This window comes from Thunnus thynnus, chromosome 1 (genome assembly GCF_963924715.1).
Source record: "Thunnus thynnus chromosome 1, fThuThy2.1, whole genome shotgun sequence".
Classification (NCBI taxonomy): Eukaryota; Metazoa; Chordata; class Actinopteri; order Scombriformes; family Scombridae; genus Thunnus; species Thunnus thynnus.
In genome coordinates this window covers 32,512,020-32,535,935 of record NC_089517.1, presented here as the reverse complement: position 1 = coordinate 32,535,935, position 23,916 = coordinate 32,512,020, and the positions used below count along the sequence as shown (strand labels likewise).

At 41.6% G+C, this 23,916-nt stretch overlaps 1 protein-coding gene across 2 annotated transcripts; it reads right to left on the bottom strand.

Moving 5' to 3' along the window:
• Positions 1-6: 6 nt before the first annotated feature.
• On the bottom strand, positions 7-23,215 carry eprs1 (glutamyl-prolyl-tRNA synthetase 1). 2 transcript variants are annotated; one of them, XM_067595937.1, is made up of 35 exons: positions 23,000-23,215; positions 20,950-21,034; positions 20,674-20,773; positions 20,386-20,542; positions 18,986-19,122; positions 18,463-18,563; positions 18,113-18,239; positions 17,645-17,837; positions 17,386-17,557; positions 16,996-17,229; positions 16,796-16,880; positions 16,415-16,474; positions 12,443-12,553; positions 11,779-11,915; positions 11,488-11,695; positions 11,277-11,389; positions 10,465-10,582; positions 9,005-9,196; positions 8,741-8,908; positions 8,205-8,468; positions 6,770-6,994; positions 6,413-6,643; positions 6,062-6,321; positions 4,426-4,477; positions 4,045-4,254; positions 3,808-3,880; positions 3,543-3,622; positions 3,287-3,388; positions 2,948-3,103; positions 2,516-2,713; positions 2,110-2,283; positions 1,800-1,960; positions 1,561-1,639; positions 1,404-1,468; positions 7-1,084 (listed from the first exon to the last, which is right to left on the bottom strand). In XM_067595937.1, the coding sequence occupies exons 1-35, from the start codon at positions 23,040-23,042 to the stop codon at positions 934-936; spliced, it is 5,022 nt and encodes a 1,673-aa protein (XP_067452038.1). In that variant the 5' UTR covers positions 23,043-23,215; the 3' UTR covers positions 7-933. The 2 variants fall into 2 exon arrangements, with proteins under 2 accessions (XP_067452038.1, XP_067452039.1); XM_067595938.1 differs by lacking the exon at positions 8,205-8,468 and having other exon boundaries at positions 23,000-23,212.
• Positions 23,216-23,916: the final 701 nt, after the last annotated feature.

Here is a 23,916-nt window from a genome sequence, read left to right as displayed (position 1 = left end):
CCACAGTTTGCCATGGAAATAACTTTATTATAGACAAGTTGTAGAGTTATTTAATGGGAGAGGGGTGACAGAAGATTACATTACCAGCTATCAACCATATACAGTTCATCACAGCTGTTCATTTGGCTCTGGTGGATCGGAGAGAGTTGCATGAAGCTGTGAGCCACGATCAACATAACCAGTTATACAGATAGAGGAGGGTTTATAAAGCTGTGAGAACACAACTAGAAGCCTGAATACCCACAGGGTTCCTGAGACAGTTGGCAGGCAGAGTGTACTTTTCCCCAGACACTGGTAGACGGTATGTTTCTCAGGAAATATTCTCTCCAGTGCTTGTGTTTGACAGTTTTGCCAGATTTCAAAATCCCACGTGTCATAAACCCCACTCATTTCATGAATGTAGGTCAAAATTAAAAACAAAATGTGAGGTTTGTTAGTCTGAGATGACAGTAGGGAGTTACAAAAATATATAAATTCTTAAGTGGTTTCCAAAATCCAACAGCTGCTTAAACAATTTCAACAGCGATGTTTAGATGAACTCCAAAAGTTGATTTATTACATGTCAACAACTCTGGGACATGGGAAGATTCATTATTTGCCTAATTTCTGTTGGTTATTTCAGTGCTAGCACAAACCACAGCTGGCCAGTGAGTGTTCTCCGACATGGCCTTTCGAGAGGTATCAGCCATGAATGAAAGAAACAGTGCTACAACCACTTTAACGGAATTTCTCTCAACTCCACTTCCTGTCAGCATCATAACAATGTTAACATATGTTTAAAAAAAAAAAAAAACACAAAACAACATATTCCCCATTCTAAATCCCACAGTCCAGTCACCCACAAGAGATCAGAAAAGAAGAAATACATGAGAGAAGGAAGGAAAGCCCTTTTCTACTACGATGTTCATCCTCGTGCTCCAGCAGAGCAGGTCTTCAGTAGCTGCGTCCAAACAGGGTGTAATACTGTGCAGGCTCCTTGCCGCTGACACACATCTGACCAGGCTGCAGCGTCTTCAGGGGTGAGAAGGGGATACAGAGGCTCTTAGCTCCCATAGATGGCGCTCCAGGCTCCAGGTCCTGGTCCCTGATACAGAGGACACAAGCAGAAAAATCTTTACTGGTTGAAATTAAAGTACTAAAGGCAGAATTAGAGGAAAGTGGGCAGAAAAAACTACTACTTTGTTGTGAATGGCACAAATTATGATAGTACTTTTACTACATATAACCCAGACTGAAAATCCTAAACACAGGCATTTTGACTCCATGGAGCTGCAAAATGTGCAAAAAGTCATGCAACAGCAAAATATGACTCAAAGGTTATTCCATGTGTATATTATTAGATAATCTTCTGTGTGAGTACAGTTTCCTGTGTTGCTCAACACGACAGACAAGTTGGAACGTACTTGGCAGTGGTTTTCTTGATCCAATCCTCGCACTCAATTCCTCCACAGAACGGGATCTGGACAATCTATCGAGCAAGACAAACGCGTTATCAGTTTTTATCTCAGGTTGGGACGGACAGTGAAAGGTCTTGAGCCGAGTCTGGGCTGTGTTCCTCACCTTGCCCTGGTCCAGCTCCTTCTGGAACTGTTCCATAGAGTCTGCAGCCACCATGTGAGTCTTAAGGTCATTTGAAGCTCTGACACACACACACACACACACACACACACACACACATACCACATTTTAGTTAGTTTTCTTGTATGTTTATATATTCGCCAAGTCTACATACATCATGTACTAAAAGCTCATAGTTGCTTAAGTATATAGTTGAGTCTGACAGTAGCACTGTATCTTACTTATTGAACAGGTTGTTCTGGATGTCCTCCAACATGGCGAGCAGCCTCTTCTCGGCCTCGGCCTCTGGAATTGTCACCTTCTCGCCCGTGTCTCTCCTCACTGCGACACACTGACGCTGCTGCATATCCTTAGGACCTACTTCCAGACGGATGGGAACGCCCTGTGCCAGACACAGACATCCACTTTTAACCATTTCTTCTTAAGGGATCTTTGTTATTGTTTATTATTCTTCATTTTCTTCCTTCACAGAAAGCTCTTTGTAAACCATGTTTAGATAACATCATGCATCAAGTTAATACTACTACTGACCTTGAGTTCCCAGTGGTTGAACTTCCATCCTGGGGAGTAGTTGTCTCTGAGGTCGGTCTTCACCCTGACGCCAGCCTCCAGCAGTATGCTCAGGTATTTGGAGCATTGGGCCATCAGTGCCTCCTTGTCCTGCTCAGGCAGGGATGCTGTGATGCCACATGGGATGATGACAATCTGGGAAAGGAACAACAAGTTTTAACTATAAGAAAGTATTCTTTATTTTTTTTTGCATGTATCAATGTGGATCATATTTTGGTTGTTCATTTACAATTTGTTTATTTCATATAGAAATGTAAGAATAGAATAAAAAGAGATGTCTTGTGGAGTATTTGAGGTAATGGTGGATCTTTGTAGAATATTTATTCAAGTCTTCCATTAAGTTCATGTTCTGTGTTTCTATGTCTACCTGCAGGCAGGCCACTCTGGGTGGCAGTACTAGTCCCATGTTGTCTCCGTGGACCATGGTGAGGACACCGATGGTCCTGGTTGTGATGCCCCAGGAGTTCTGGAAAGCCAGCTGTTTCTCACCCGGCTTCTTCGGGTCCTCAAACACAATCTCAAACATCTTAGAGAAGTTCTGACCCAGGTGGTGGGATGTAGCACCCTAGAGAAGCACAAAACAATGGCAAGGGGCATGATTACTTCCTGTTTTTGTGAATAAAAGGGAAATGCTGACTTTGTTCTAAAATAACAAGAATGAGGAAGATAATTATCATGAATCTTTGTCTGTTCTACGGTTTATCATCGGTGTTTTGTTCAGCTGGTGTCAACAGATGAGAGAACCAGCAAGGACATAAATGTAAAGTGAAGAAATCTAAATGTACTGTATTTTCAGTACCTGAATGGCTCGGCCGCTGGCAGAGATGAATGCCTCCACAGTAGTGGTGTAATCTCCTCCTGCAAACTTCTCCTTCTCCGTCTTCCTTCCCTTCACCACGGGGATCGCCATCAGCTCTTCGTACACTCTGGCATAGAGGTCCAGTATCTGAATTACCTACATGCACATGATGTGTAAAGAACACAAACTGTTTGGTACAACAATCAGTTAAAAACAATTACACTAACTTAAGCAGTGAAAGTACTGCACTATTATATCTGTGTCACTTCAACTAAGACTGATGCATCAAAGAGTAGTTCTTGTGTATTTCATTAAACATGGTGGATACAGGAATGTTACCTCCTCAGCTGCTTCCTCTTTCGTAGCAAAAGCTGTATGTCCCTCCTGCCACAGGAACTCTCTTGTTCTCAGGAAGGGTTGGGGGTGTTTGAACTCCCATCTCTGAAGGGAGGAGCGGGAGGAGAAAAAGAGGTAAGAAGGGAGAAAAAGACTTCAGGGTGTCTTCTGTTCACCTTCCACAAGCTTGTCATTACAAAGATCTAAAATTAAGAGGTATGGAACAGGAACTGTACACAGAGAGGGTGTTGATACTGACCACAACGTTACACCACTGGTTGAGTTTGATTGGCAGGTCTCGGTGGGACTGCACCCATTTAGCGTAGGCTGGGTACATCACTGAAATAAAATGCAAACAGACAAGCTGGTTCATATCAAACATGACAGAGCAGCAAAACTACACACACAGCTATCTGAGAAGCAACAGAAATATTTTATAACTCGTCATCGAGATACTGTATATGCTCTGTGTGTGTCTGCTGAGATATAAAGAGTTTAGCCTAAAAGGCAGCTGTGGTTCGGACCTGTCTCACTGGTGGGTCTGACTGCAATGGGCTCTGCCAGCTCAGTCTTCCCTGACCGGGTCACCCAGGCAACCTGAAAGACGACAACAGCACCATTAAATGTTTGACATTTTGTTGTGTTGGTATTTATTATTATTTTTATTATTATTATTATTATCCTCAGCACTGGACTCCATGTTTTGTCCCCATTATTTTATTTCAAACATAGGATGATTCCATCTAAAGGGTCATGTTTACCTCTGGAGCAAAGTCTTCAATGTGGGACTTTTCCTTCTCCAGAGCGGCCTGAGAGACGAACATAGGGAAGTAACAGTTCTCCACTCCCAGTTTCTTAATCTCCCGGTCAAAGAAGTCTTTAATTGCCTCCCAGATGGCGAAGGACCAGGGCCGCAGCACATAGCAGCCGCTGACATCATAGTACTCAATCATCTCGGCTTTAGTGATGACCTGGATGGGGAGGAGCAACAGTACGTTGCAAGTGAGACTGAAATCTTTAAAAGAAATTTCAGGAATTTTCAGGAAAAGTGAAAGAAAGTGGTTTTTAAAGTGTCTTGTTTACTGTATCATGGCTTGTCTGGAAGCTTTAGTTCAAGTGAAAGAAGAGTGTCTGTAAGTCACCTGTGAGTACCAGTCAGCCAGGTTCTCCTCTTTCTTGGCTTCCAGTCCCAACCTGATAGGAGGAAGACGACTGAGTTAGTGTGAAGCAAACTCTGAGATAATATAACACATATGAAGTGTAAATACATGCTAAGAGTTTTCACAAATTTGTATTTATCATTTTGTTTGTCAGCATCACTTTTTTTAAGAAGCACAACTGACTGTTTTACTGTATTAGAGCATTGTCTCATTGGACTGTGTTATTAGAGGCAGCGGTGATGAAACACTGCTCAAATACAGTAACATAACAGTGAGGGAAATTACCACAAAACAAACACTAATATGTCAGGCCATGCCCAATTAGTAAATCTACTCTACAGGTAAATCCAAGTGCAGATACAATGATCGTGACTCCGGAGTGCAATAAAAACAACAGGACAGGACACACAGCTATTTCCAGTCTAATCAACCATGCAACTCAAAGCTCACAGCACAAGCCACAACACTGCAAACCAACTTTCTGCTACTAACTAACAACACACAGAGAGATAGAGCTGCACCATCAGGGCAAAAAAAAAGAAAAACCCCATGATTGGCATGATATTAGGATCATGATCATTAGTCTTTATCTGAGGAACAAAAGTTATTTTCTGTATTTTTGCATCTTATGTCAAAATCTTTCACCTTGTGCAGGTCTTAATTTTAATTTCAAGTGTGCTAATGTGCCAAAACATGACTATATATAGTTAGTAGTGCAGCACTACCATAAAACCAGCCATCGAATTTCATCGTCAAGGCTGACAGCAGACAACGAGCACTGCTTAAACGGATCGGAGAACCACAGCAGCCATTTCAACTCACCAAATCTGAACACAAAACAACCCCATGCAGTCGTTAAGCTACAGTAGAAGAGGGTTGTGCTTACAGATGATCCATCTTCAGTGTCCCAGTAACAAATCCAAGTATGTGGGTCTGTTGCGGCAACGCTCCGAAGCACAGTAACTAACAGGTGGATGGGACTGTGCTCACACCAAGATACAACCTTCCACCAACTGCCAACTTACTGAATGTTAAGTGTTTTGTGGTAACAATTCAACACCTCCATACTAAATTATGTATCTTTTCAAATGAACATCTAATTTAAGTGGCTATAATGTGCTTGTTAAACAGAATTCCGAGAAGGTATTTCAGTATAAAGGCTTTTTATTACCCTAATAATTTTCAGTACAACCAATTGTAACCGCAAAGGATGCATTCATACTGTGTAACAGCTTATGAGGACACTGTTCTTCAGCCTGCCGGGTCGCAGTAATACTTCCAGCCTCAGTTAGAGTGAGAACAAGTCAATGTTTTTGAAATGTGAGAGGTTAAATCTGCACTTATGGAGAGAGAGAGAGACTGCAGTAAAGAGTAGAACAGTAACAAAGTGGAAAAGTTGACTTTAGATGCAAAAAGTGAAATAACACTTTGTTCCTCTGTATCCTTATTATGATGATCACAGTAATTATTGTGATAAGGATATTTATTTTACCCCAAATCTTCAAGTTTGGCTCCAAAGAAAACTTGCCAGTACAAAAAAAAGTTTCAATAAGCAACATTTTCATGATCTGGACCTACTCCTTCACCTCTCTCCTCTCACTTGTTCCCAGTCTCTCACCGTGTCTGTTTCTTGGGTCCTTGACCCTCTCCTGAGCCTCCTGATCCTCCGGAGGACTCCTTGCCCTGGCCGCCTTTCTCTCCTTTGCCCTTCTTCCCTCCTCCTCCCTGTTTCTCAGACTTGTTCTCCCTCTCCTTGCGGTTTTTGTCCTCCCCTCCAATGGTTCCGGTAGCAGCCACTGGTTTGTAGTCCTGCCCGGTGAGCGTCTTGTACTTGTTCTTCAGTTCCAGTAGAGTCTTCACGGCTTCATCCACCTGGTCCTGAAATAGAGGGACAGTTGTTGTTCAGATGTAGGTTTTTTCCTCTCCAGTACAAACTGTATTTTATTCCACTCTGTGATGGATTCCTTACCTTGGGGGCCTTCTCAGACTTTAACTTTCTCACCAGCTCTCCCTGTTGGGCAACCTGGGAGAACATTTGCTGGGCTTGTGGGGAAGAGCTAGACTGGGTCGAGGCAGGGCTGGACTGGGTCTGTGCAGGGCTAGCTGGTGTTTGTAAACCTGGTTTGTAATCCTTTCCGGTCTGCTGTTTGTACTCTGCCTTTAAAGCCAACAACTGCTTCACTGCCGCATCTACCTGATCCTGATAAGCAGCCAGTAAGAAGAGAACCATTCAGTCATAGGATCACTAACAGGTGAAGGACTATTCGACGCTGTAAGAGTTTAAAAGTAGGTGAAGTATTAGCAGCGGAACTATTATCAATCTCACCTTAGGAGCCTTTTCAGCCTTCAGCTTCCTGACCACTTCTCCCTGCTCAGCAACCTTGTCATAGAGGCCGGTGGCAGCGGGGGCAGAGCTGGGGCTACTCTGGGCTGGAGTTTGAGGGGGGCTTTTCTGAACTGGTGCTGCTCCAGGTTTGTACTCCTGGCCGGTGGCTTGTTTGTACTCTGCCTTCAGGGCGAGCAGCTGTTTCACTGCAGCGTCAACTTGGTCCTGGAGAGACGAGAACAAGGATACTGTCACTCACCAGGGATGAAAATACTGATATCCCAAATGTTATGTAACTATTTTTTTAATTAAAAAGAAGCTTTGTTTCAGCATATAATATTGTTTTGTATCTGCACTGGTGCCATTTGATCTGAGCTCACAGTCTTTCTATTTTCACGACAGCTTTCTTTTCATCACTGCTGGTGTTGAGTTGGACTCTTTTTAGAGGAATGTTTGAGTAGCTATTAGTTTCTTTCCACTATTGTTGATGCTCCCACTAGATTTTGTTTCAGCCAAAGGTCCTGGCATTTACAATGTGTACTTTAATGTATAATATATACTTTAATACACAATAATGTTATTCTAGACACCTGTTCCAACAACTAACATCCTTGCAGCAGGGCTATCCAGTCTCCTACCTTCTACTAAGACTTTGTTTGTTTGTTTTTTTTATATATTCCTAGGTTACAATAATTAAATCGAGCACATTAAGACAAGACCAGAAACACTCCCAGCTGCACACGTCTCTCCATGTTGCTTCAAGGCAGCTTGGGGTGTTACAGGTGAATAAGACTATCCTACATAAAACACTGAAAGTGAAACTGATTTTTTTGTTTTTATTAATCCTAAATTCAGTAATAATTAAGTTATTTTGAGTTTAGCACCAGGGAGAATGTTTGGTTTTAATACAGAGTAGTCGTGCCGGTTGCCTGTCACAGTGGTAGGTAGAGTAGACCAGAACTCACCACATTATTTGGACTATAAAAATTCCCACAGCCCAAAATGACATTTTCAAAATGTCTTGATTTGTCTGACCAAAAGTCCAAAACCCAGTGTTATTGAATAAAAACATATAAAAAGAAGCAAATCCTGACATCAAAGAAGCTGGAAACAAGAACGTTTGCCATTTTTGCTCGAAAACTGACTCAAAGGATTGATCAGTTATCAAAATAGTTGCAGAGTAATTTTATGTTGATTGACTGATCAATCAAATAATTGTCTCAGCTCTATCTTGTTGAAATTTAACAGTATTTCTCTGTAGTTTGGTGGTCAGTGATGTCATTTTTTAAAAATGGTCTCTGTGTGGTTAATGAGCTATTACCCATCAATGATGATGATTGATAAGTCATTCGCAGAATCACATTGATATTCACAAATATGCTCTGGGCTTTAAGGGACACTAGTTTCTACTGTTCGCGATGTTGCATTTGAATACCTTGGGGGCTTTTTCAGACTTCAGTTTCCTCACAACCTCTCCCTGTTGTGCAACACGCTCATACAGGCCTGAAGAAGAGCGGGAGGAGGAAGAGGAGGAAGAGGAGGAAGAGGAGGAGGAGGAGGAGGAGGAGGATTTCGCAGGAGAAGGAGCAGGGGAGGCGGGAGCGGTCGGGGCCATCCCTGGTTTGTAATCCTGACCAGTCAGCTTTTTAAACTCCACCTTGAGAGCGAGAAGCTGCTTCACTGCTGCGTCAATCTGGTCCTGGTATCATCAACAAATCAGCTTATAGTTGCAGGAAGTTAAACTTGACTGGCATGCAAATGACGAGGGGACACGAGCAATGACCGGACAAATGATTTGGGACACGAGCGGCGTGCAACAAGACATGTGACTTTGGATGTGAGAATTCAAACGCATTAGGACACGAGACGGAACAAAATGACTTTACGAGCAGACAAAAGACTTGAGAGGTGAGCGGTGACGTGGACATCAACAGATAGACATGATTAATGATTAGACAAATGTCCAGGTACCTTAGGTGCCTTCTCTGTCTTCAGCTTCCTGACCAGCTCGCCCTGCTGGGCTACACGGGTGTATGGGCAGGGGGCGGAGTCTGCTGATGAGGCAGGTGCAGCTGGGGCGGAGGTGGGAGGAGCCATACCTGGCTTGTAGTCCATACCTGTCTGCTGCTTAAACTGAGCCTGCAGAGACGAAAAAAACAACGATATTGTAATCATTTGAATAATTAACTAACTCTTTATTTACTGTTTAACTGCCTCTAGTTACAGCTGACATACCTTTAGAGAAAGCAGCTGCTGAACTGCCTTGTCAACTTCGTCTTTTGGAGCTTTGGCAGCCTTCAGCTGGCGGACAGCTTCACCCTGAGCTACAATGCTTGAGAACACATCACCGGCTGAGGTTGAGGCAGGCACTGGGGCGGAGGTTGGGGCAGCCTTGGTTGCAGGGGCAGCCTTGGTTGCAGGGGCAGACTAAAACAAGAGGTAAGGCAGATTTAGAGACAGAGAAGAAGAGCAAGAAACAGACAAGTAGCCATTTATCCCAGACATCAAAGAGATAACTGCAGGTTCCTCTTAGCCTTTCTGTGTAATAGCTTTCCTGTCGTGATCAAAGACTCAAGCACTTCTGCTGTCTTTAAATCTTGGCACCACGCACATTTATTCTCTATCAGCTGGCCAACATTTGCATAACTGCTTGGTGATCACCATGTCCTGTTCCTGCTATTGCTGTTGGTGTGCCAAAACAGACTTTTTGGCTAATTCCCCCTACTGTGTTGTGCTGTGCATTTTGTTTCTGTACTCACCTCAAACATGAACATCCTGGTATAATAGAGCTGCCACGGTATTGATTTTTTCCTTACCGCACAAATTAGCAAAGCTATTCAATCTGTCGTGGTAACAGACTTTAAGACACTTGCTAGCTTAGCAACATTAATGCTACAATCAACCCATGATGCAACATTCCGTGTGGGAGTCGGTTTTACACTGCTACTTTATCCATTCAAAAAGAAGATCTAATGTTTTGAACACATAATTGTCTAGATCCAGAATATAAGAAGACCCCATTTTTTTGATGTATTTCCAGGAAAAAACCTGTATTATATTCGGACCAATTGAGTAAACTTTTCAAATGCATTTATTCCTGTAGGAGTCTATTCTTTATAGTCTCTATAGTCTAAATGTTTATCTTTATTCCAGTGTTGTCATTAAAAGGCCGACTGTACAGCAGGAATGTTGGTCAGCATTCGGCAGGGCGTCATTCTTTATATCAAGCCTGACAGAATAACTCATGTCCATCATTTGAGCCGCTCACTCAGCAGTGAGCAGCTTGACTCTGTGGTGGGTGTGACGCGACTGTGTTACCGCAGTAATGTGGTAACTGCAGCAGCTCTATGGTAGAGGGTAACACCCTGTATCTATTACATTTCTGAAATTCTCCTCAGTTTGAGTCTACATTATTCATTTCACATCCATAACTAGTAAATACCAAGAAACAGATCAGAGTGCACTAGTGTCTAAATAATTAACAAGTTGCCGTGAGGTGAAGAGTAGAGCTTTTGGCTTACAGTTGGACAAGTTTCAACTTGAGCACACTATAGCTCAAGTGCTGCAGTCGAGTCTTTTAAGAGACGGCCTCCGCACAAAATAACAGCTCTGATTTAGAGATCACAGTCGAGATAAAAGCCACTGATATATATCTAAAAACACTAGGATAGGAGGTTTTCTTTTAAAGCGCTCACTGTGTTGCTGGGGGCCTGGCTCTTGCTCTTGTCCTTGGATCCAGCAGTTGGCATCTCCTTAGTGTGACCATCGGGAATGTAGATCAGGACACAGGGACTCTCCTTACAGCTGTTGGGGCTGCAGATGTAGGAAAAAAATCAAGAGACTCAAACAGAAAGAAGAATCGCAGAACATAAAAGTACCAGTTCTGGTGTTTGGAGAAATTGCTCCTTAAAAGGAAGGCATTGTGGATTTCTAGGCTGAGAGGGTTAAATGAGTAATTAGATTTGTAGAGTCTACTATGTCATATACGTTTTCAAATGAAAAAATGTTTTGTTTTTTTTTTTTGGAAATTTTGCTCGTAGATGGATAAATTGACTTCAATGTACAGGTGAATTGCCTCGACATTGTAGTGTGAATACAGCATTTGACTGCCTGAATGGGAAGATGAATTAATTTCTTTTTAAGGATTGATGGCTTAGAGGGGAAAAGGTACATTTTCTGGATGACATTGTGAAAAGATTAGATGTTCTGGTTAACTGGTCATCGACATTTCTCTTGGAATTATTGACAATCTTGTATATGATCATTTTGAAGAGGTGATGGATTATGATGTTTTGTATATATGGTATTTATAGTGATTTATTAGTCACATGATGAATTGCTGAAATGTGAAATGGAAGCGAGTTTTAACACCACCCTGATGAAGGGAAGAGAGCCGAAAGTGTTTGGTGACTAAAGCATGGTGTACTGGAGAAGAGAAATGTTTTTTTTTTCTAGATAAAGTAAACAAACAAACAAACAAACAAACAAACAGGTATTTTCCCCTCACCTGACTGGCTCATAGGGCTGGTCACAGATATAGAAGCCCCGTCTCTGGAGCTGAATGATGTCGCCTTTCTTCAGGGTCTTCAGACAGGGATCTCCCAGCATCTTCTCCTCCAACTGAGAGAATGAGACCGTCAACAGAAGATGTTTTAAAAGATGACCACAGCAAAAATCACCAGATGCACATCCCAACACACACTGAGCAAAGAGCAGACCTTGCTGTTTTTATTAATGTAGTCTTTGAAGTCGTCGTCTTTGGTGATGACGGCTTTAGAGATGAGGGGCTGGTAGTTGATGCAGACGGTGGGCAGCAGGGGTGCTGTGTTTGTGTCGGCCAACCAAGTGATCTTTGTAGTCTTCTTGTAGTCCTTGTTGTCCAGGTTCAGACGAGCATCCATGGACAGAACCTTACCGCCAGCACCTCTGAGAAGTGAGGAAAAAACATGATTATTTTAATGTCACATCAAGTGGCTCTGAACAATAGTATGAATTATGATCAAACGTACTTGTTTATCTTGGTGATGATGAGGTTGCCCCAGTTGATGAAGGTGACCACCTCTCCCTCTGAGAACGTCTCAGCATCCGCTCCCTCGACCAGAACCCGAGGTCCATACCAAACCTCCTTCATGCCCACATCAGTGTTCTGGATGGACACAGAGAATAGCTTCAGCACTTGTATGGCAGCAGCTGCTACGTGTACTCAGAGACAACTGAATGACATCATCCTGACTTTTAAAAACTCCATTTATTCAGCACGTGACAAAGACACTACTGCTCACTGAGCTTCTTCAGCCTTCAGTTAGTTTTTATATATTTTTTCAGATTAGTGACTTCTACCGTTCTGTCTGGTGTACAAGACCCTCATACAAGGCTCTTACAATCTTATTTCCCTTAAGCACTGTTACACACACATAAATAAAGTGTTACACACAGATCCATGAAGAAGACTTGAAGTAAGTTTTATCAAAGGCTCAGTATAAATGTAAGCTATTACAAATACCAAAAACCTCACATATTTGATCAACCTGATCAATAAAACCATGATGCATGTGACCTCCATCCTCCTGCATCTCTTCCCTCAATCAATCTCAACAAACAAGGAATACAATATGTGTGTGTGTGTGTGTGTGTGTGTGTGTACAGTATAAGAGAGAGAGAAACAGCACTAACCTTAGGGTGTTTGACCACTTCCTTCATCTCCTCTGTAGCCTCTGGGACGGAAACAGGAACCACATAGGAGCTGGACAGAGCTGTGTATCTGGGAGCGACGGGGTCAATAACCTAACACACACACACACACAGACACACACACACACACACACACACACACACAGACAAAAACATACACACAGAAAATAATTACAGGTCAGTGAAAAACAGCAAACCAGTGATTTACACCAACATCAACATACAAAATGCCGAATAATGAAAAGGACAAGGCAGAAAATGATGCAACCTTATTAAAAATGGTTTTCTTCGAAACAAGAGAAATGAAAAAAACTAAAGTAAAATACCGACTTAGGAAGTGACAACACACAAAGAAAGACGGGTGAGGAGAAAGGAAAGCAAAACAGACTTCATGAGTGAATCATGGTTGTGTGCAGGTCAGGGAAACCAGCTCTTATCCAGTTGCTTATTCAGTCCACCATCAACTCACTATTCAACCAGCCAGCCTGATGCTTTAAGATCCAAAAGATGATCAGCTATTAGCAAGGTAGATCAACCAAGTGTTTCATGATGCACATTATCTAAGCAAGGTTGATCTTCACATTAGAAGAGTTACTTTTAAACAACCCTCATGTTTTCATGTATGCAGCCACAGTGAGATTAATACTACACCTTAATAATCCAGCGTTTCTCTCCAGATCTATCTCGTAGGTGCCTTTTCTGACAGAAAAATGTCTGAAAATAATCTAGTTTTATATTTGACATCTCACATAAATGACGCCCAGGTTAAATTTAGAGGAAAATGCTGAGTATATGAAACGAACATTTCTCAACAGCCTGCTACAAAAGCTGCGATGGACTGAATGATGAAGAGGAGGGGGACAGGTGAAGAAGAAGACAAGAGGGAGGAGGAAGTAACACTGAGCTTTAATGTCCTGCAAAACATGAATTCCAAGAGCTTTGACTTGATAACTTTTCTACTGACTTCTTTGACTGAACTATGTGTTTGTTGTTTTACCCACTAGTCCTTGGTTGGACGTTAAAGACCAAACTACAGAGCAAAATGAAATCTGCCTTCTCTGTTTCTGAACGCTCATGTAGAAGACAGAGATCACTACATCAGACCTGACTTGGTTCAAATATGACATCTTGTTATGTTTCCTGTGTGATTAAGATTATGAAGGTTATTCTGATTGAAATTATTTTGGTAACTACTGCTTCTGACACTTTATGTCCTCATGATTTCATCTTTTTTCATTCTCTATTCAGTTCATAAGCATATGCAGCAGCATGTAGACGAGACAAAAAACTGGACCTCCAAATACTGTCTGGACCTCTTCACTTCCTCTACTCAATGCCTCCCCCAACAGTTACAATTAGGTTACTGATATCTATGATTTTTGGGTGCTCAAAGTCCTCAAAATCCAAACAGTCTGAAAGACAACTGAGTTTTCCTCAATATCCTTCACAGTGAGTCTTAATCATGTTTGAGCACAAGTCAGGAGGAGAATGATGAGTGATGAAAGCAGTGCACAGCTTAAAAAAAAAGAACTCAAAACGAAGAAAATAAATAATAATCAGCAGGGGAAAGAACATCATCAGAGGTCGGCTGGTAGTTATTGACAGTGTCTTGCTCAAGGACACTTCAGAAGGTGCTACTGTATGTCACCCTGACCACTACACCACTCTGCTGCCACTCGCCTTTTACTGCCATTTTGCTCCAAACATAACGTGGAAGTCCTACTCTTTTCACATCACCTGTTTGGCTGGTAAAATAGTGAAAAGGCTGTTGGTGGATTTTCATGTAAAAACAGCCCATGATGAAAGCAAGGAGGGAGTGGGGAGTGAGAATGAGGAGGAGGTGGAGGAGAGGAGTACCTTCAGACAGCTAATTGGCAGCTTGGAAACAGAAGAGTGAGATGCTGTTTAATGTCAGATACAAGGGAGGGAGGTAGAGAGAGAGAGAGAGAGAGGAAAGAGGTAGAGAGACATTTACACAGAATGGACTGTTTACAGAGTTTCCCCTCACTGCTGTATCTTCCACAGAACTCAGCAACCTTCCTGGTTTTTTGTTTGTCTCCCATATTCAACCTCAGGCCAAGTCCCAGCATTTTACTCTTAGAGAGCAGCAGCAACATAATCCAACAGGCTAAGGTTCCTGATTCTAACTTCAAAAAAATGATTAAATCTCAGTAGAATATATAAAATACAAAAACTAATTCTTTACTCTGTTTTTTCTGTTGCCCAACAAAACTGAGTGGGACTAGTACTATCACTGGAAACGGAAGACTTCTGAAGTCTTGAATTTGTATTGACAATAGCTTAACATTACAAGGAATCAATGCATGTAACACCGCCTGCACAGACACCAGAAGAAAAATCAGAATCATAGACTCTGAGAAAAACAGTGGCAACAGCTAAAATATGATGAATTACACTCAGTTTGCTTGTTTTAACTGAAAATTCTAATTAAAGTCAATGAAATTAAAATGTTTTCATTTGCATTTCAGCCACAATTGTCTGCTAATCCCTGTATTTAATATATTATATATTATATTATATATTGTTACTAGCACTACAAAGCAAACTGTCCTTTACAAGCCAGACAGGTAAATCAAACAAAGTTGAGGACTCTTCATAAACAGAGGTTGTTTGGTAAATTCAAAAGTACAAGGCTGCTCCATTTTGCATGAACTATGTAACATTTTCCCGTTATACATAGAGTAGTGTTTTAGAGTTAGGCATGTACTTGTGTACATGTACTAAAACTACAAATAATGTCCAGCCTGTGCAGGAAACTGCAGATGACACAGGATAAGGCAACCACTGATTGATACACCACAGTGTGTTATTGTTATTGCTGTATTATTCTGCACTATGACTGTGATTTAATGACATAGGTACACCAGGTCTGTGTTTATTGGACTTAAATATGCCACATTAACTTTTCCCAATTTACTGTTATGGCAACACTTTCAATCCTATTAAGTTGATGTGAAGGTAAACTGGGGGCATGAAACTGTCTGAAGAGGACAGGGAGGAGTGGGTTAGTTGAACATGCATATGAAGGCCTTTGCAAAAAACAGAAGCAGCTGTATGATCCTAAATGTCAACTTGATGTCAACTGTCATCACTTCTTCTGGTATCTGTTGACTTATTAACGTCTTCCTGACACCTTCAGATGTCATGCAACTCCAGCCTGTCACTAGTATAGAAAATGTCCTTTAAAAATTCAAAATGAGGTCTGGCTTAGTTCTTTGCCTAAAATTAGATAATGTGTGCTGGGTTTAACCATCATTTCCCCTGTCAGTTGATGTACATTTATCGCCTCACACCTTCTACCTGACTTGAGGATGAAGCAGCCAGCAAGGAAAACAACACAGATGAAGCAACACTGATGTCCAGACAGATGAAAATGGGAAAAAATAAAAATGTGGGACATGAAATGAAGCAGCTGGTTTGGATTTTAAGGCTTTCAGGGTTATTGGGGGTTGGAAAGAAGGTAGAGTAATGAGGCAGGGAAACAAAATGAAAGCGTATAATTTTTTTTTTTAAAAAGACAACAGCAGCGCAGATAGAAGCCATGCGAGCAGTGAACCCACGGACAATTCTCTGAACCTCTGTCAATAACAGGCGTGTGAGCCTATTAGCATATTCATTCATTACATTTATTCTGATGCATGTAGGGTTTGTGCTGCTAAAAGTGAACCTGATAAAGAAAAGGACTCTTATCAATGAACTGTCCCTCTAAAGTACAAACTAGGTTTTACAGATGGTTCTTATCCTGCAAAAACTAGCTCAGTAGATAATTAACATTGAGCTGCAGTCCTAAAAGATACATTTCACCAGTTTTCAGTGAAAACAGAGCAAAATTTAGTGTCAGAATAATCTTTTGAAATCATACATGAGTATAGGTGAGTGTAGGTTCAGACAATCAGGCCTAGAGATGTGTGATGACAAAGGAGAAAAGCGTACCTTCTTGTTGAAGGCCCAGATCTTGTCCCACTCCATGTTAACCACTGACCTTGATCCACCCTGGAAGGTGCAGAATAAATGGAAAAATGGTAAGTGGACTGCACTTAAATAGCAGCAACACAACACACACGGTCAATACTTACGATATTTGTTAACATCCCTCATATTTCATATACTGTATATAAAGGCTACAATCTCTTAATTTGCAAGTTTTGGTTTTATTGCAATTTAAGCTAATTTGAAAATGAAAACAAACACACAAAACTCTTTATTTTAATGTGATAAACTAAAGAACTTTAACAAGACTTAAGTGACTCGGTGTGGCACTAAGTTGAACATATGATCTCTTCCTCTCTGACTGTGAGTGGCGGACAAACACACCTGAGCAGCTATGAACTGTTTCAGACCCTCCACAGTCATTCCTCTCCTCAGGACTCCTCTGACAGTGGGGAAGCGAGGGTCATCCCTGGAGGACGAGGTGAGAAACAGTCAAAGGAGAACACGAGAGAGAGAGGAAGTGGATAAATAAAAGAGGGGGAGGGGGCAGATAAACTCCTTATATATGCCTGATCTAAACCTACCATCCTTCGACGTATCCTTGGTCGACAAACCAAGTGAGCTTCCTCTTGGACAGCACTGTGTTGTTGAGGTTGAGTCGGGCGTACTCCCAGATGTAGGGCTTCCTGAGGCGCAGGGCGTCGATTATCCAGTAGAACTGCTCGTCACGATCGTGGTACTCTGTGGTCCTCAGAGCGTGTGTCACACTCTCCAAACTGTCCACAATGGGACAGGCAAAGTCATATGTTGGGTAGACTCTGAAACAGAAGAGGGGGACAATTAATATCCTTGAAAATTTGAATATGTCCCATATTGGATGGAAATACTCCAGACGTTCAAGTACAAACTGTTCTTTTCTACAATAATTAAGATTATGTAGTTTGTCCCTCCCTAAACTTATTAAATTCAAGTACTTGTATGTGCTTCCTGTGCGAGGGTGGGGAGTGTCCTTGCAGCGGTAGAGGGTGGGGTCTCTCATGCAGCCGTTGTTGGAGTTCATATCAATCTTGGCCCTCATGCAGCAGGTCTGCCCTAAAGCTGTACCAGCTTTCATCTCCGCCCACATCTTCATGTTCTGTTCCACGGCTGCAGAGGAAAAAAGAAGATGTAATATTGTAACTTCAACAATAATGCAATGCTACTGGCAGACGTGGCTTGTGTTCCTGGGCGTACTGTTGTTTCTGCATTTGGACTCAGTGCGCTGCTCCCTCTCCTGCTTCATCTGCTCAGGAGGTGTGTCATCGATGTAGGCCTTGCCCTCGGAGAGAAGCTGCTCTGCAAATTTCATTATGATGGGGAAATGGTCGCTGGTGTAGGTGAACTGGTCTGGATGGATCTGGAGCATGGCAACGTCTTCCAGGATCACCTGAGAAGAAGCAGAGGCATAAAGACATAAGAACACAAAACTCCTTTTTTTGCACCTTTACTAGACGGACAATTTCCTCTTTATCTAGCCTGTGACACATTTAAATAAGTACTTCTTCTAAATGATCAAAAAACAGCACTGATTCTATCTCAGTACTTTTCACCTCAAACACTCATTTTAGGCGTTTTCTTCCAGGTGTTTCGGAAAAAATATGACTAATTCATAAATTTAACAATTCTTTTGTTCCAGGAGCTCTAAGACTTTGGATGTCTCACCTTCTCAAAGTCCTCCTTTTCCTTCTCAGGGTTGGTGTCATCAAAGCGCATGATGAGCTTGCCTTTAAATGTGACCTGGTAGTGCTGGTTGAGCAGAGCGGCCTTGGCATGGCCGATATGCAGGTATCTGGCCACAGAGAGACAGAAAAGAGATCCCTGATTACCACCATCAGGCACCAATGTGGCCAACAGGAACTTGGGAACTTGGGAACTGCTAAGTCCATTTCCTGTCATCTCTCTACTGTCAGAATCTCAAATAACTTACAACCCACAGAATCTACAGTTTGTTTCGGGTGTCTATTAAATTTCAGACAGTGTGAGCTTCTCCTGAACTCCAGAGCAAGCCTTACCCGCTGGCCTCGGGAGGGAATCGAACCACCACCTTGCCCATCTCAGCTCCTGGCAAATCCACGAACTTGCCAACATCCTGCTTCTTCTTCTCCTCCTCAGACTGCCGATAAGAGACACAAACAGTCAGAAATATGACAGAGGAGCTGTGTTGTTTTCTTAGTTATTTCTCCTTTCTCACCTGAAGTCAACAGCAGAATTAGATTCATTACACTGATCTCAAACATAAAAAGCAACTGATGAATCTGTGGTTCAATCAGGATGGTGATCAGTTTAGTTTCTATACAGGGCTTGTGGTTGATTGTTTGCTGGTTTCACATTCATACAATTTAAAATTGACTGATTTTCCAGTAACATTGTTTTCTTCAGCCTTGTAGCATTTAAGTTAGGACAATGATAAAACACATTCGGACATTAACTTGCTGTTGCAGGATTGAATTATTTTACTAGGACAGCACAAAACAAATACACCAAATGTTAAATTATTTGTTAAATCAACTTGCTAGTGGTTAATGTTACACTTACACTGTTTTTTTTTATTGGAATTTTCTTGATGGCATACTTGCTGCCCACAGCAGTGAAGGGAACCTGCGAGCTCAAGAAAGAGAACCAGCGATTGACGTGGGAGAAGGACTTGCCCTGGCTGGGCCATTCCCCATGACCTGCAGAGAAACAAACACAATGCATTTCACTTGTTTAATGACACATATTCCACATCAAAACAGTAAATGGGAGAAAAATGGTGCAAAGTGTCAGTTTTTCATTTTTTCATTTTGCACTTTATTTAAGATTCTCGGAAAACCATTGAAGACGTTCCCTCATTTAAAATGATGCCAAGATTACACATGGAAAAACAAAACAAACAAACAGTTACAGACAGGCAGTGAATGGTTATTAATTATATTCATGAAGTGTCCAAGAGGTATACGCGTTTTCAGTTTTAGATCACATTGCAAGAGGTTCCATGAGTCTGCTGTACTAACACTAAAAGCAGTCTTTCCAATTTATTTTCCAGTCAGGGCTTTATAGATCTACAGATACCAGTGATTATTGCGTTTCTCAGTCAGAGAAGGCCAACCGACCTTATCGTAGAGGATACAGTGGGTCCAGTGAGTACTGTAGCCATCACCAGTAATAAATCTCAGGGATGAGTGGTAAACTGACTCTAAAGGCCTATGTGTGGAGGCAGCAGCATTTCTGTACATTACATCCCCATAATCTAAGAGTGATAAAATAGTTGACTCAACAATCCTCTTCCTACAAATTCCGGGCAAGTTGGATTTATTCCTGGATAAAAAGCTATTTTTTGTTTTAATTTGTCAACGAGGTTCTCGATATGGTGACTGAATGTGAATTTGTGGTCGAGCCAGATGCCAAAGTATTTGTATTCTGTAACCCTTTTGATGCACCATTGATAATAGAGATATGCAGATTGCTGTAGTCTGAGTTTTTGGATCTTGAAAAAAACATAAATTTTGTTTTATTTGCGTTAAGTATCATTCTGAGATTAATGAAGGAATGTTGCAGTTTCTCGATGGCTAATTGAACAGAATAAGTGATACAGTATAGAATCGTATCATCTGCATACAGATGGGTTTGGCAGACATGTAGGAAAGACGCAATTTCATTAATATAAAAAAGGTGAACAGGACAGGGCCCAGAATGGATCCCTGCGGCACGCCCTTAGTAACAGGCAAGAATCCAGACTGGGCTCCCATCATCCTCATACAGTGAAGTCTGTCACACAAGTAATTCTCGAGCCATCTGCAAGCATCCCTATCAAAGTTTTTTACTTTTACTGTTTACATACATTTCATCAGTTTTTCAGAGTGGCCAGAATGATCTCATGTGAGTTTTGTGTTGAATTTTAAAAACAATCAACCATGAGCTGGGGGCATCTTAAAGAAGCCCTGGATGGTACTGACCTTTGAGGGCGGCCCAGACAGACAGGTCAGCCAGGGTGAGGGCATGTCCAACCAGGAAGGTACGCAGGGAAAGGGCCTTATCCAGTTCACCCAGTGCCACAGCCAAACCAGGCTGCCCACACAGACGCCGCGCACTGAACTCCAACCAGTGGTCGACCTACAGGTACCAGACAGCATCCTGAATGAGGACCAAAGACCCCAAACTGTTCCACAAAATCTCGTACATACAAACACACACACACACACACACACACACACACACACACACACACACACACACACACACACCTCAGTCTGCTCCATCATGTTAGCTCCATAGAGGCCGAGGGCGGGAGCCACCCGGGCCAGGTAGCGACTGATAGAGTTGGCATCACTGAACTGGACTGAACTGAAGGGAGGACAGAGAACACAGAGTTAAGATAAATGATGAATATTAAAAGACATTACAACAACTGAACTGCACACCTTGTAACTTTGCATCATGCATTAAAAACATTATACTATTTATGCTCATTTAACTGGCTGGATTCTGATGAAGGTAAAAATGTTGACTGTGTTACTGACTCTGACACATGGAGCCGGGTGTCTTTGCCTTCCTCCACTGACAGCTGCACGCTCCCTTTCACGTGCTCTGCTGCCAGGAGCGCCCCTGCACAACAGAGGAGAGATTAATTCAGTGATTGTTGTTGTTGTTGTGAAACTGTAAAACATGGCTGAGCAGCCTAAATCTAGAATCTAGAAGTTTCATCATTTCTTCTTCTTTATTCTTGCAGATGTTTCATCTTTGATTCAAAAGTGTGCTTCAGTTCAGAACAACCATGACTTCAGGCATTTTCGTTTGAGAACCCGTTGAACTTGTCTCACAGTGCAGCACAAGTACATTGCAGTACATATTATTCTCAACATGCGATCGTAATTATCTCAGCCTGCTTCAACAGCTGTGCGTTCAATCTAGAGCGGCAAAAATTAGTCGATTAATCAATTAGTCCATCATCAGGATATCAATCAGCAACTATTTTGATAATCTAATCAATAATCATAATAATTTTTTGAAGAAAATGCCAAAAATTGCTGGTTTCAGCTTCTCAAATGTGACAATTTGAAGCTTTTCTTTGTCATACATGATAATAAACTGATTATTTTTGGCTGATCAGACAAAACAAAACAAGACAACAAGATGTCACCTTGGAGAAATTATAGCAGACATTTTTCACCATTTTCTGACATTTTATAGATAAAACAATGAATCAATTAATCAGGAAAACAATCTGCAGATTAATCTATAATGTTGGTATAAATACTCTGATAATGCACTTGAAATATATAGTGGATTGAAGCAATACCCGAAGATCATAGGCTTTACAAGCCCGAATTCATTTAAAGTGTTTTCCTTATACTCTCAGCATATCTGACGTGCCCTTCGTCTCACACATGTATGACTTACATCTAACCAATCAACCGTATGGGTCTGATGTAAAACTGCAGAGATGCTTTGACTTTTGGCAGTTTGCCCCATTTGGCAGGTTGATCACAGTACAGAGGACCTCATCCTTACAACCTCAGACCGGTTCGTCTAGTATGTCAGTTTCTGGTTGTTGTTTACATTCGAGTATGATGTTTGTGCCGTGCGAAATCAAACAGAAATCAGTGTGCAAAAAAATATGTGCACTCCTCATCCAGCTATCCACGTTTCAGTGTCAGTAGGCTTGCATCAGCCGGTTGTTTCCACTGCAAACTCACGACGGCGCTGTTTATCCTCTGTTAGAGCACAGTCATTAGGTTAGCTTAACTTGCTACAAAGCATTGCCACACTGACCCTTTAAAATCCTTTACAAGACTCCAGTGAGCACGACACAAAACTCTGTCACACACATGTCCTAAACAAGTCGGGTTACAGATATATTACTTACAACATGTAACGCTGTATATGTCTACACACACACACCGCTAACCCGGGTTAGCTAGCTCATGTCAGCGTGTCAACTCATCCATAATGTGTCATTTCCAAGTTCACAAAGGCTTTTTGCATATAGCTAAAGGAGAAATGCTTACAGGGAACCCACAGTGACAGATGAAACGTGTTAAGTTTAAGGTAGCTTCGGTAATTAAAAGGACATTTTAACAAGCTGTCCACATGTTGTGGGTTTGAGTGCCACGACGACAAGCCAGCTAACGTTAGCTAGCTACAGCTGTCAGTTAGCTCACAGTAAAGAGCCTCGTTTCAACGTATATGGACATGCAGTCAGACCGATGTCCATGTATATATAGGTCTAGGTACAGATACTGTTCTTTTGTAAATGAAACAACATAGCTACTTTCTAGATATTGTCATGTTTAGAGTTGCAAGCACCCACTATTCAATTCGGCTGGTTTACATATTACAAAACTGCCCAAAAAATCCAGCTTTTATTATTGTTTTTGTAATTTTACAATCGCCTGAGTGTCTGCCGCAGTAACCAGGAAATCCCCAGTGACTGGTTCAAAAATACAGCTATCTTTATTTTATTATACACAACATTAAATGGACATAGTTTGAGTTTGCCTCATTTGTTAGGATGACATATAAATAACAGTGCAGTGTTTTTTCTTTCAGGTATCGCAGGCTGAAACTCACCTAGAGGCGGATTGCTCGTGTTGATGGTGAGGTTTAACGTCATGCTGTGAAATCCTTCTTCCAACACAGGAGGTGAAGCTTTGTCACTGTTTCAGAGACCCTGCTAGAAGCCTGCAGCAGCCGACACTTCTGTCCACACTACGGCAGACCTGCAGACACACCAGCAGCACGGTGCAGAAAAGAAAACACTTCTTCTGCTTCAATGACTTAAAAACAACTTCCTGCTGCTACTCTACTGCCGCCAGCTGTACAGGAGGATGAACTGACAGAGGAGGACGTCAACAAATCCCCTCCAGACATGCTTTAAGATGTATATAAAATACTCTACTTTGAATAATTATTGTGTCTCGTTAATCGTTAAAATTACATCTACTCCTTCTCCCTCGTTAAAATTTCCAGGACCTATGAATATGCAAATATATTCCATTCCAGAAGTTTGACTGCTGGTCACTGCAGGTCTCCTACTTTGATGTAAAGTTCATTCTCAGTGTTTGTGCACTGAAAGGCTTCAAGTTTCCACATCACACAGTTAGAAGTTGAATATTGGGCCACGATTTTCTTGGAAACAGAATAATCAATAATCAATCCAAAGTATATCAGTGTGTTTTCTTTATGTTGAATGTAAACAGGAGTTTAACACCAGAATCCCTAAAAGTTAGTGGAAGATATAAAAGCTCAACATGCATGTTATTTGTAAGCTTTGTAGTGAAGCAGCAGCAAGCAGCAGCTGCCATGTTTAGTTTGAATGTAAGTATAGTGAATGATGACGGCCGTCTACAGCAGGTCAACCATGAGGAAAGATTTTATTTACATCAACATATTCCACACTGAAACACATCCAGATTAGTGTCTGTAATGTAGCTACAAGTGACTAGAATATGACTCATAAGTGTTGATGTTTCTCCTTCATGCTCTTC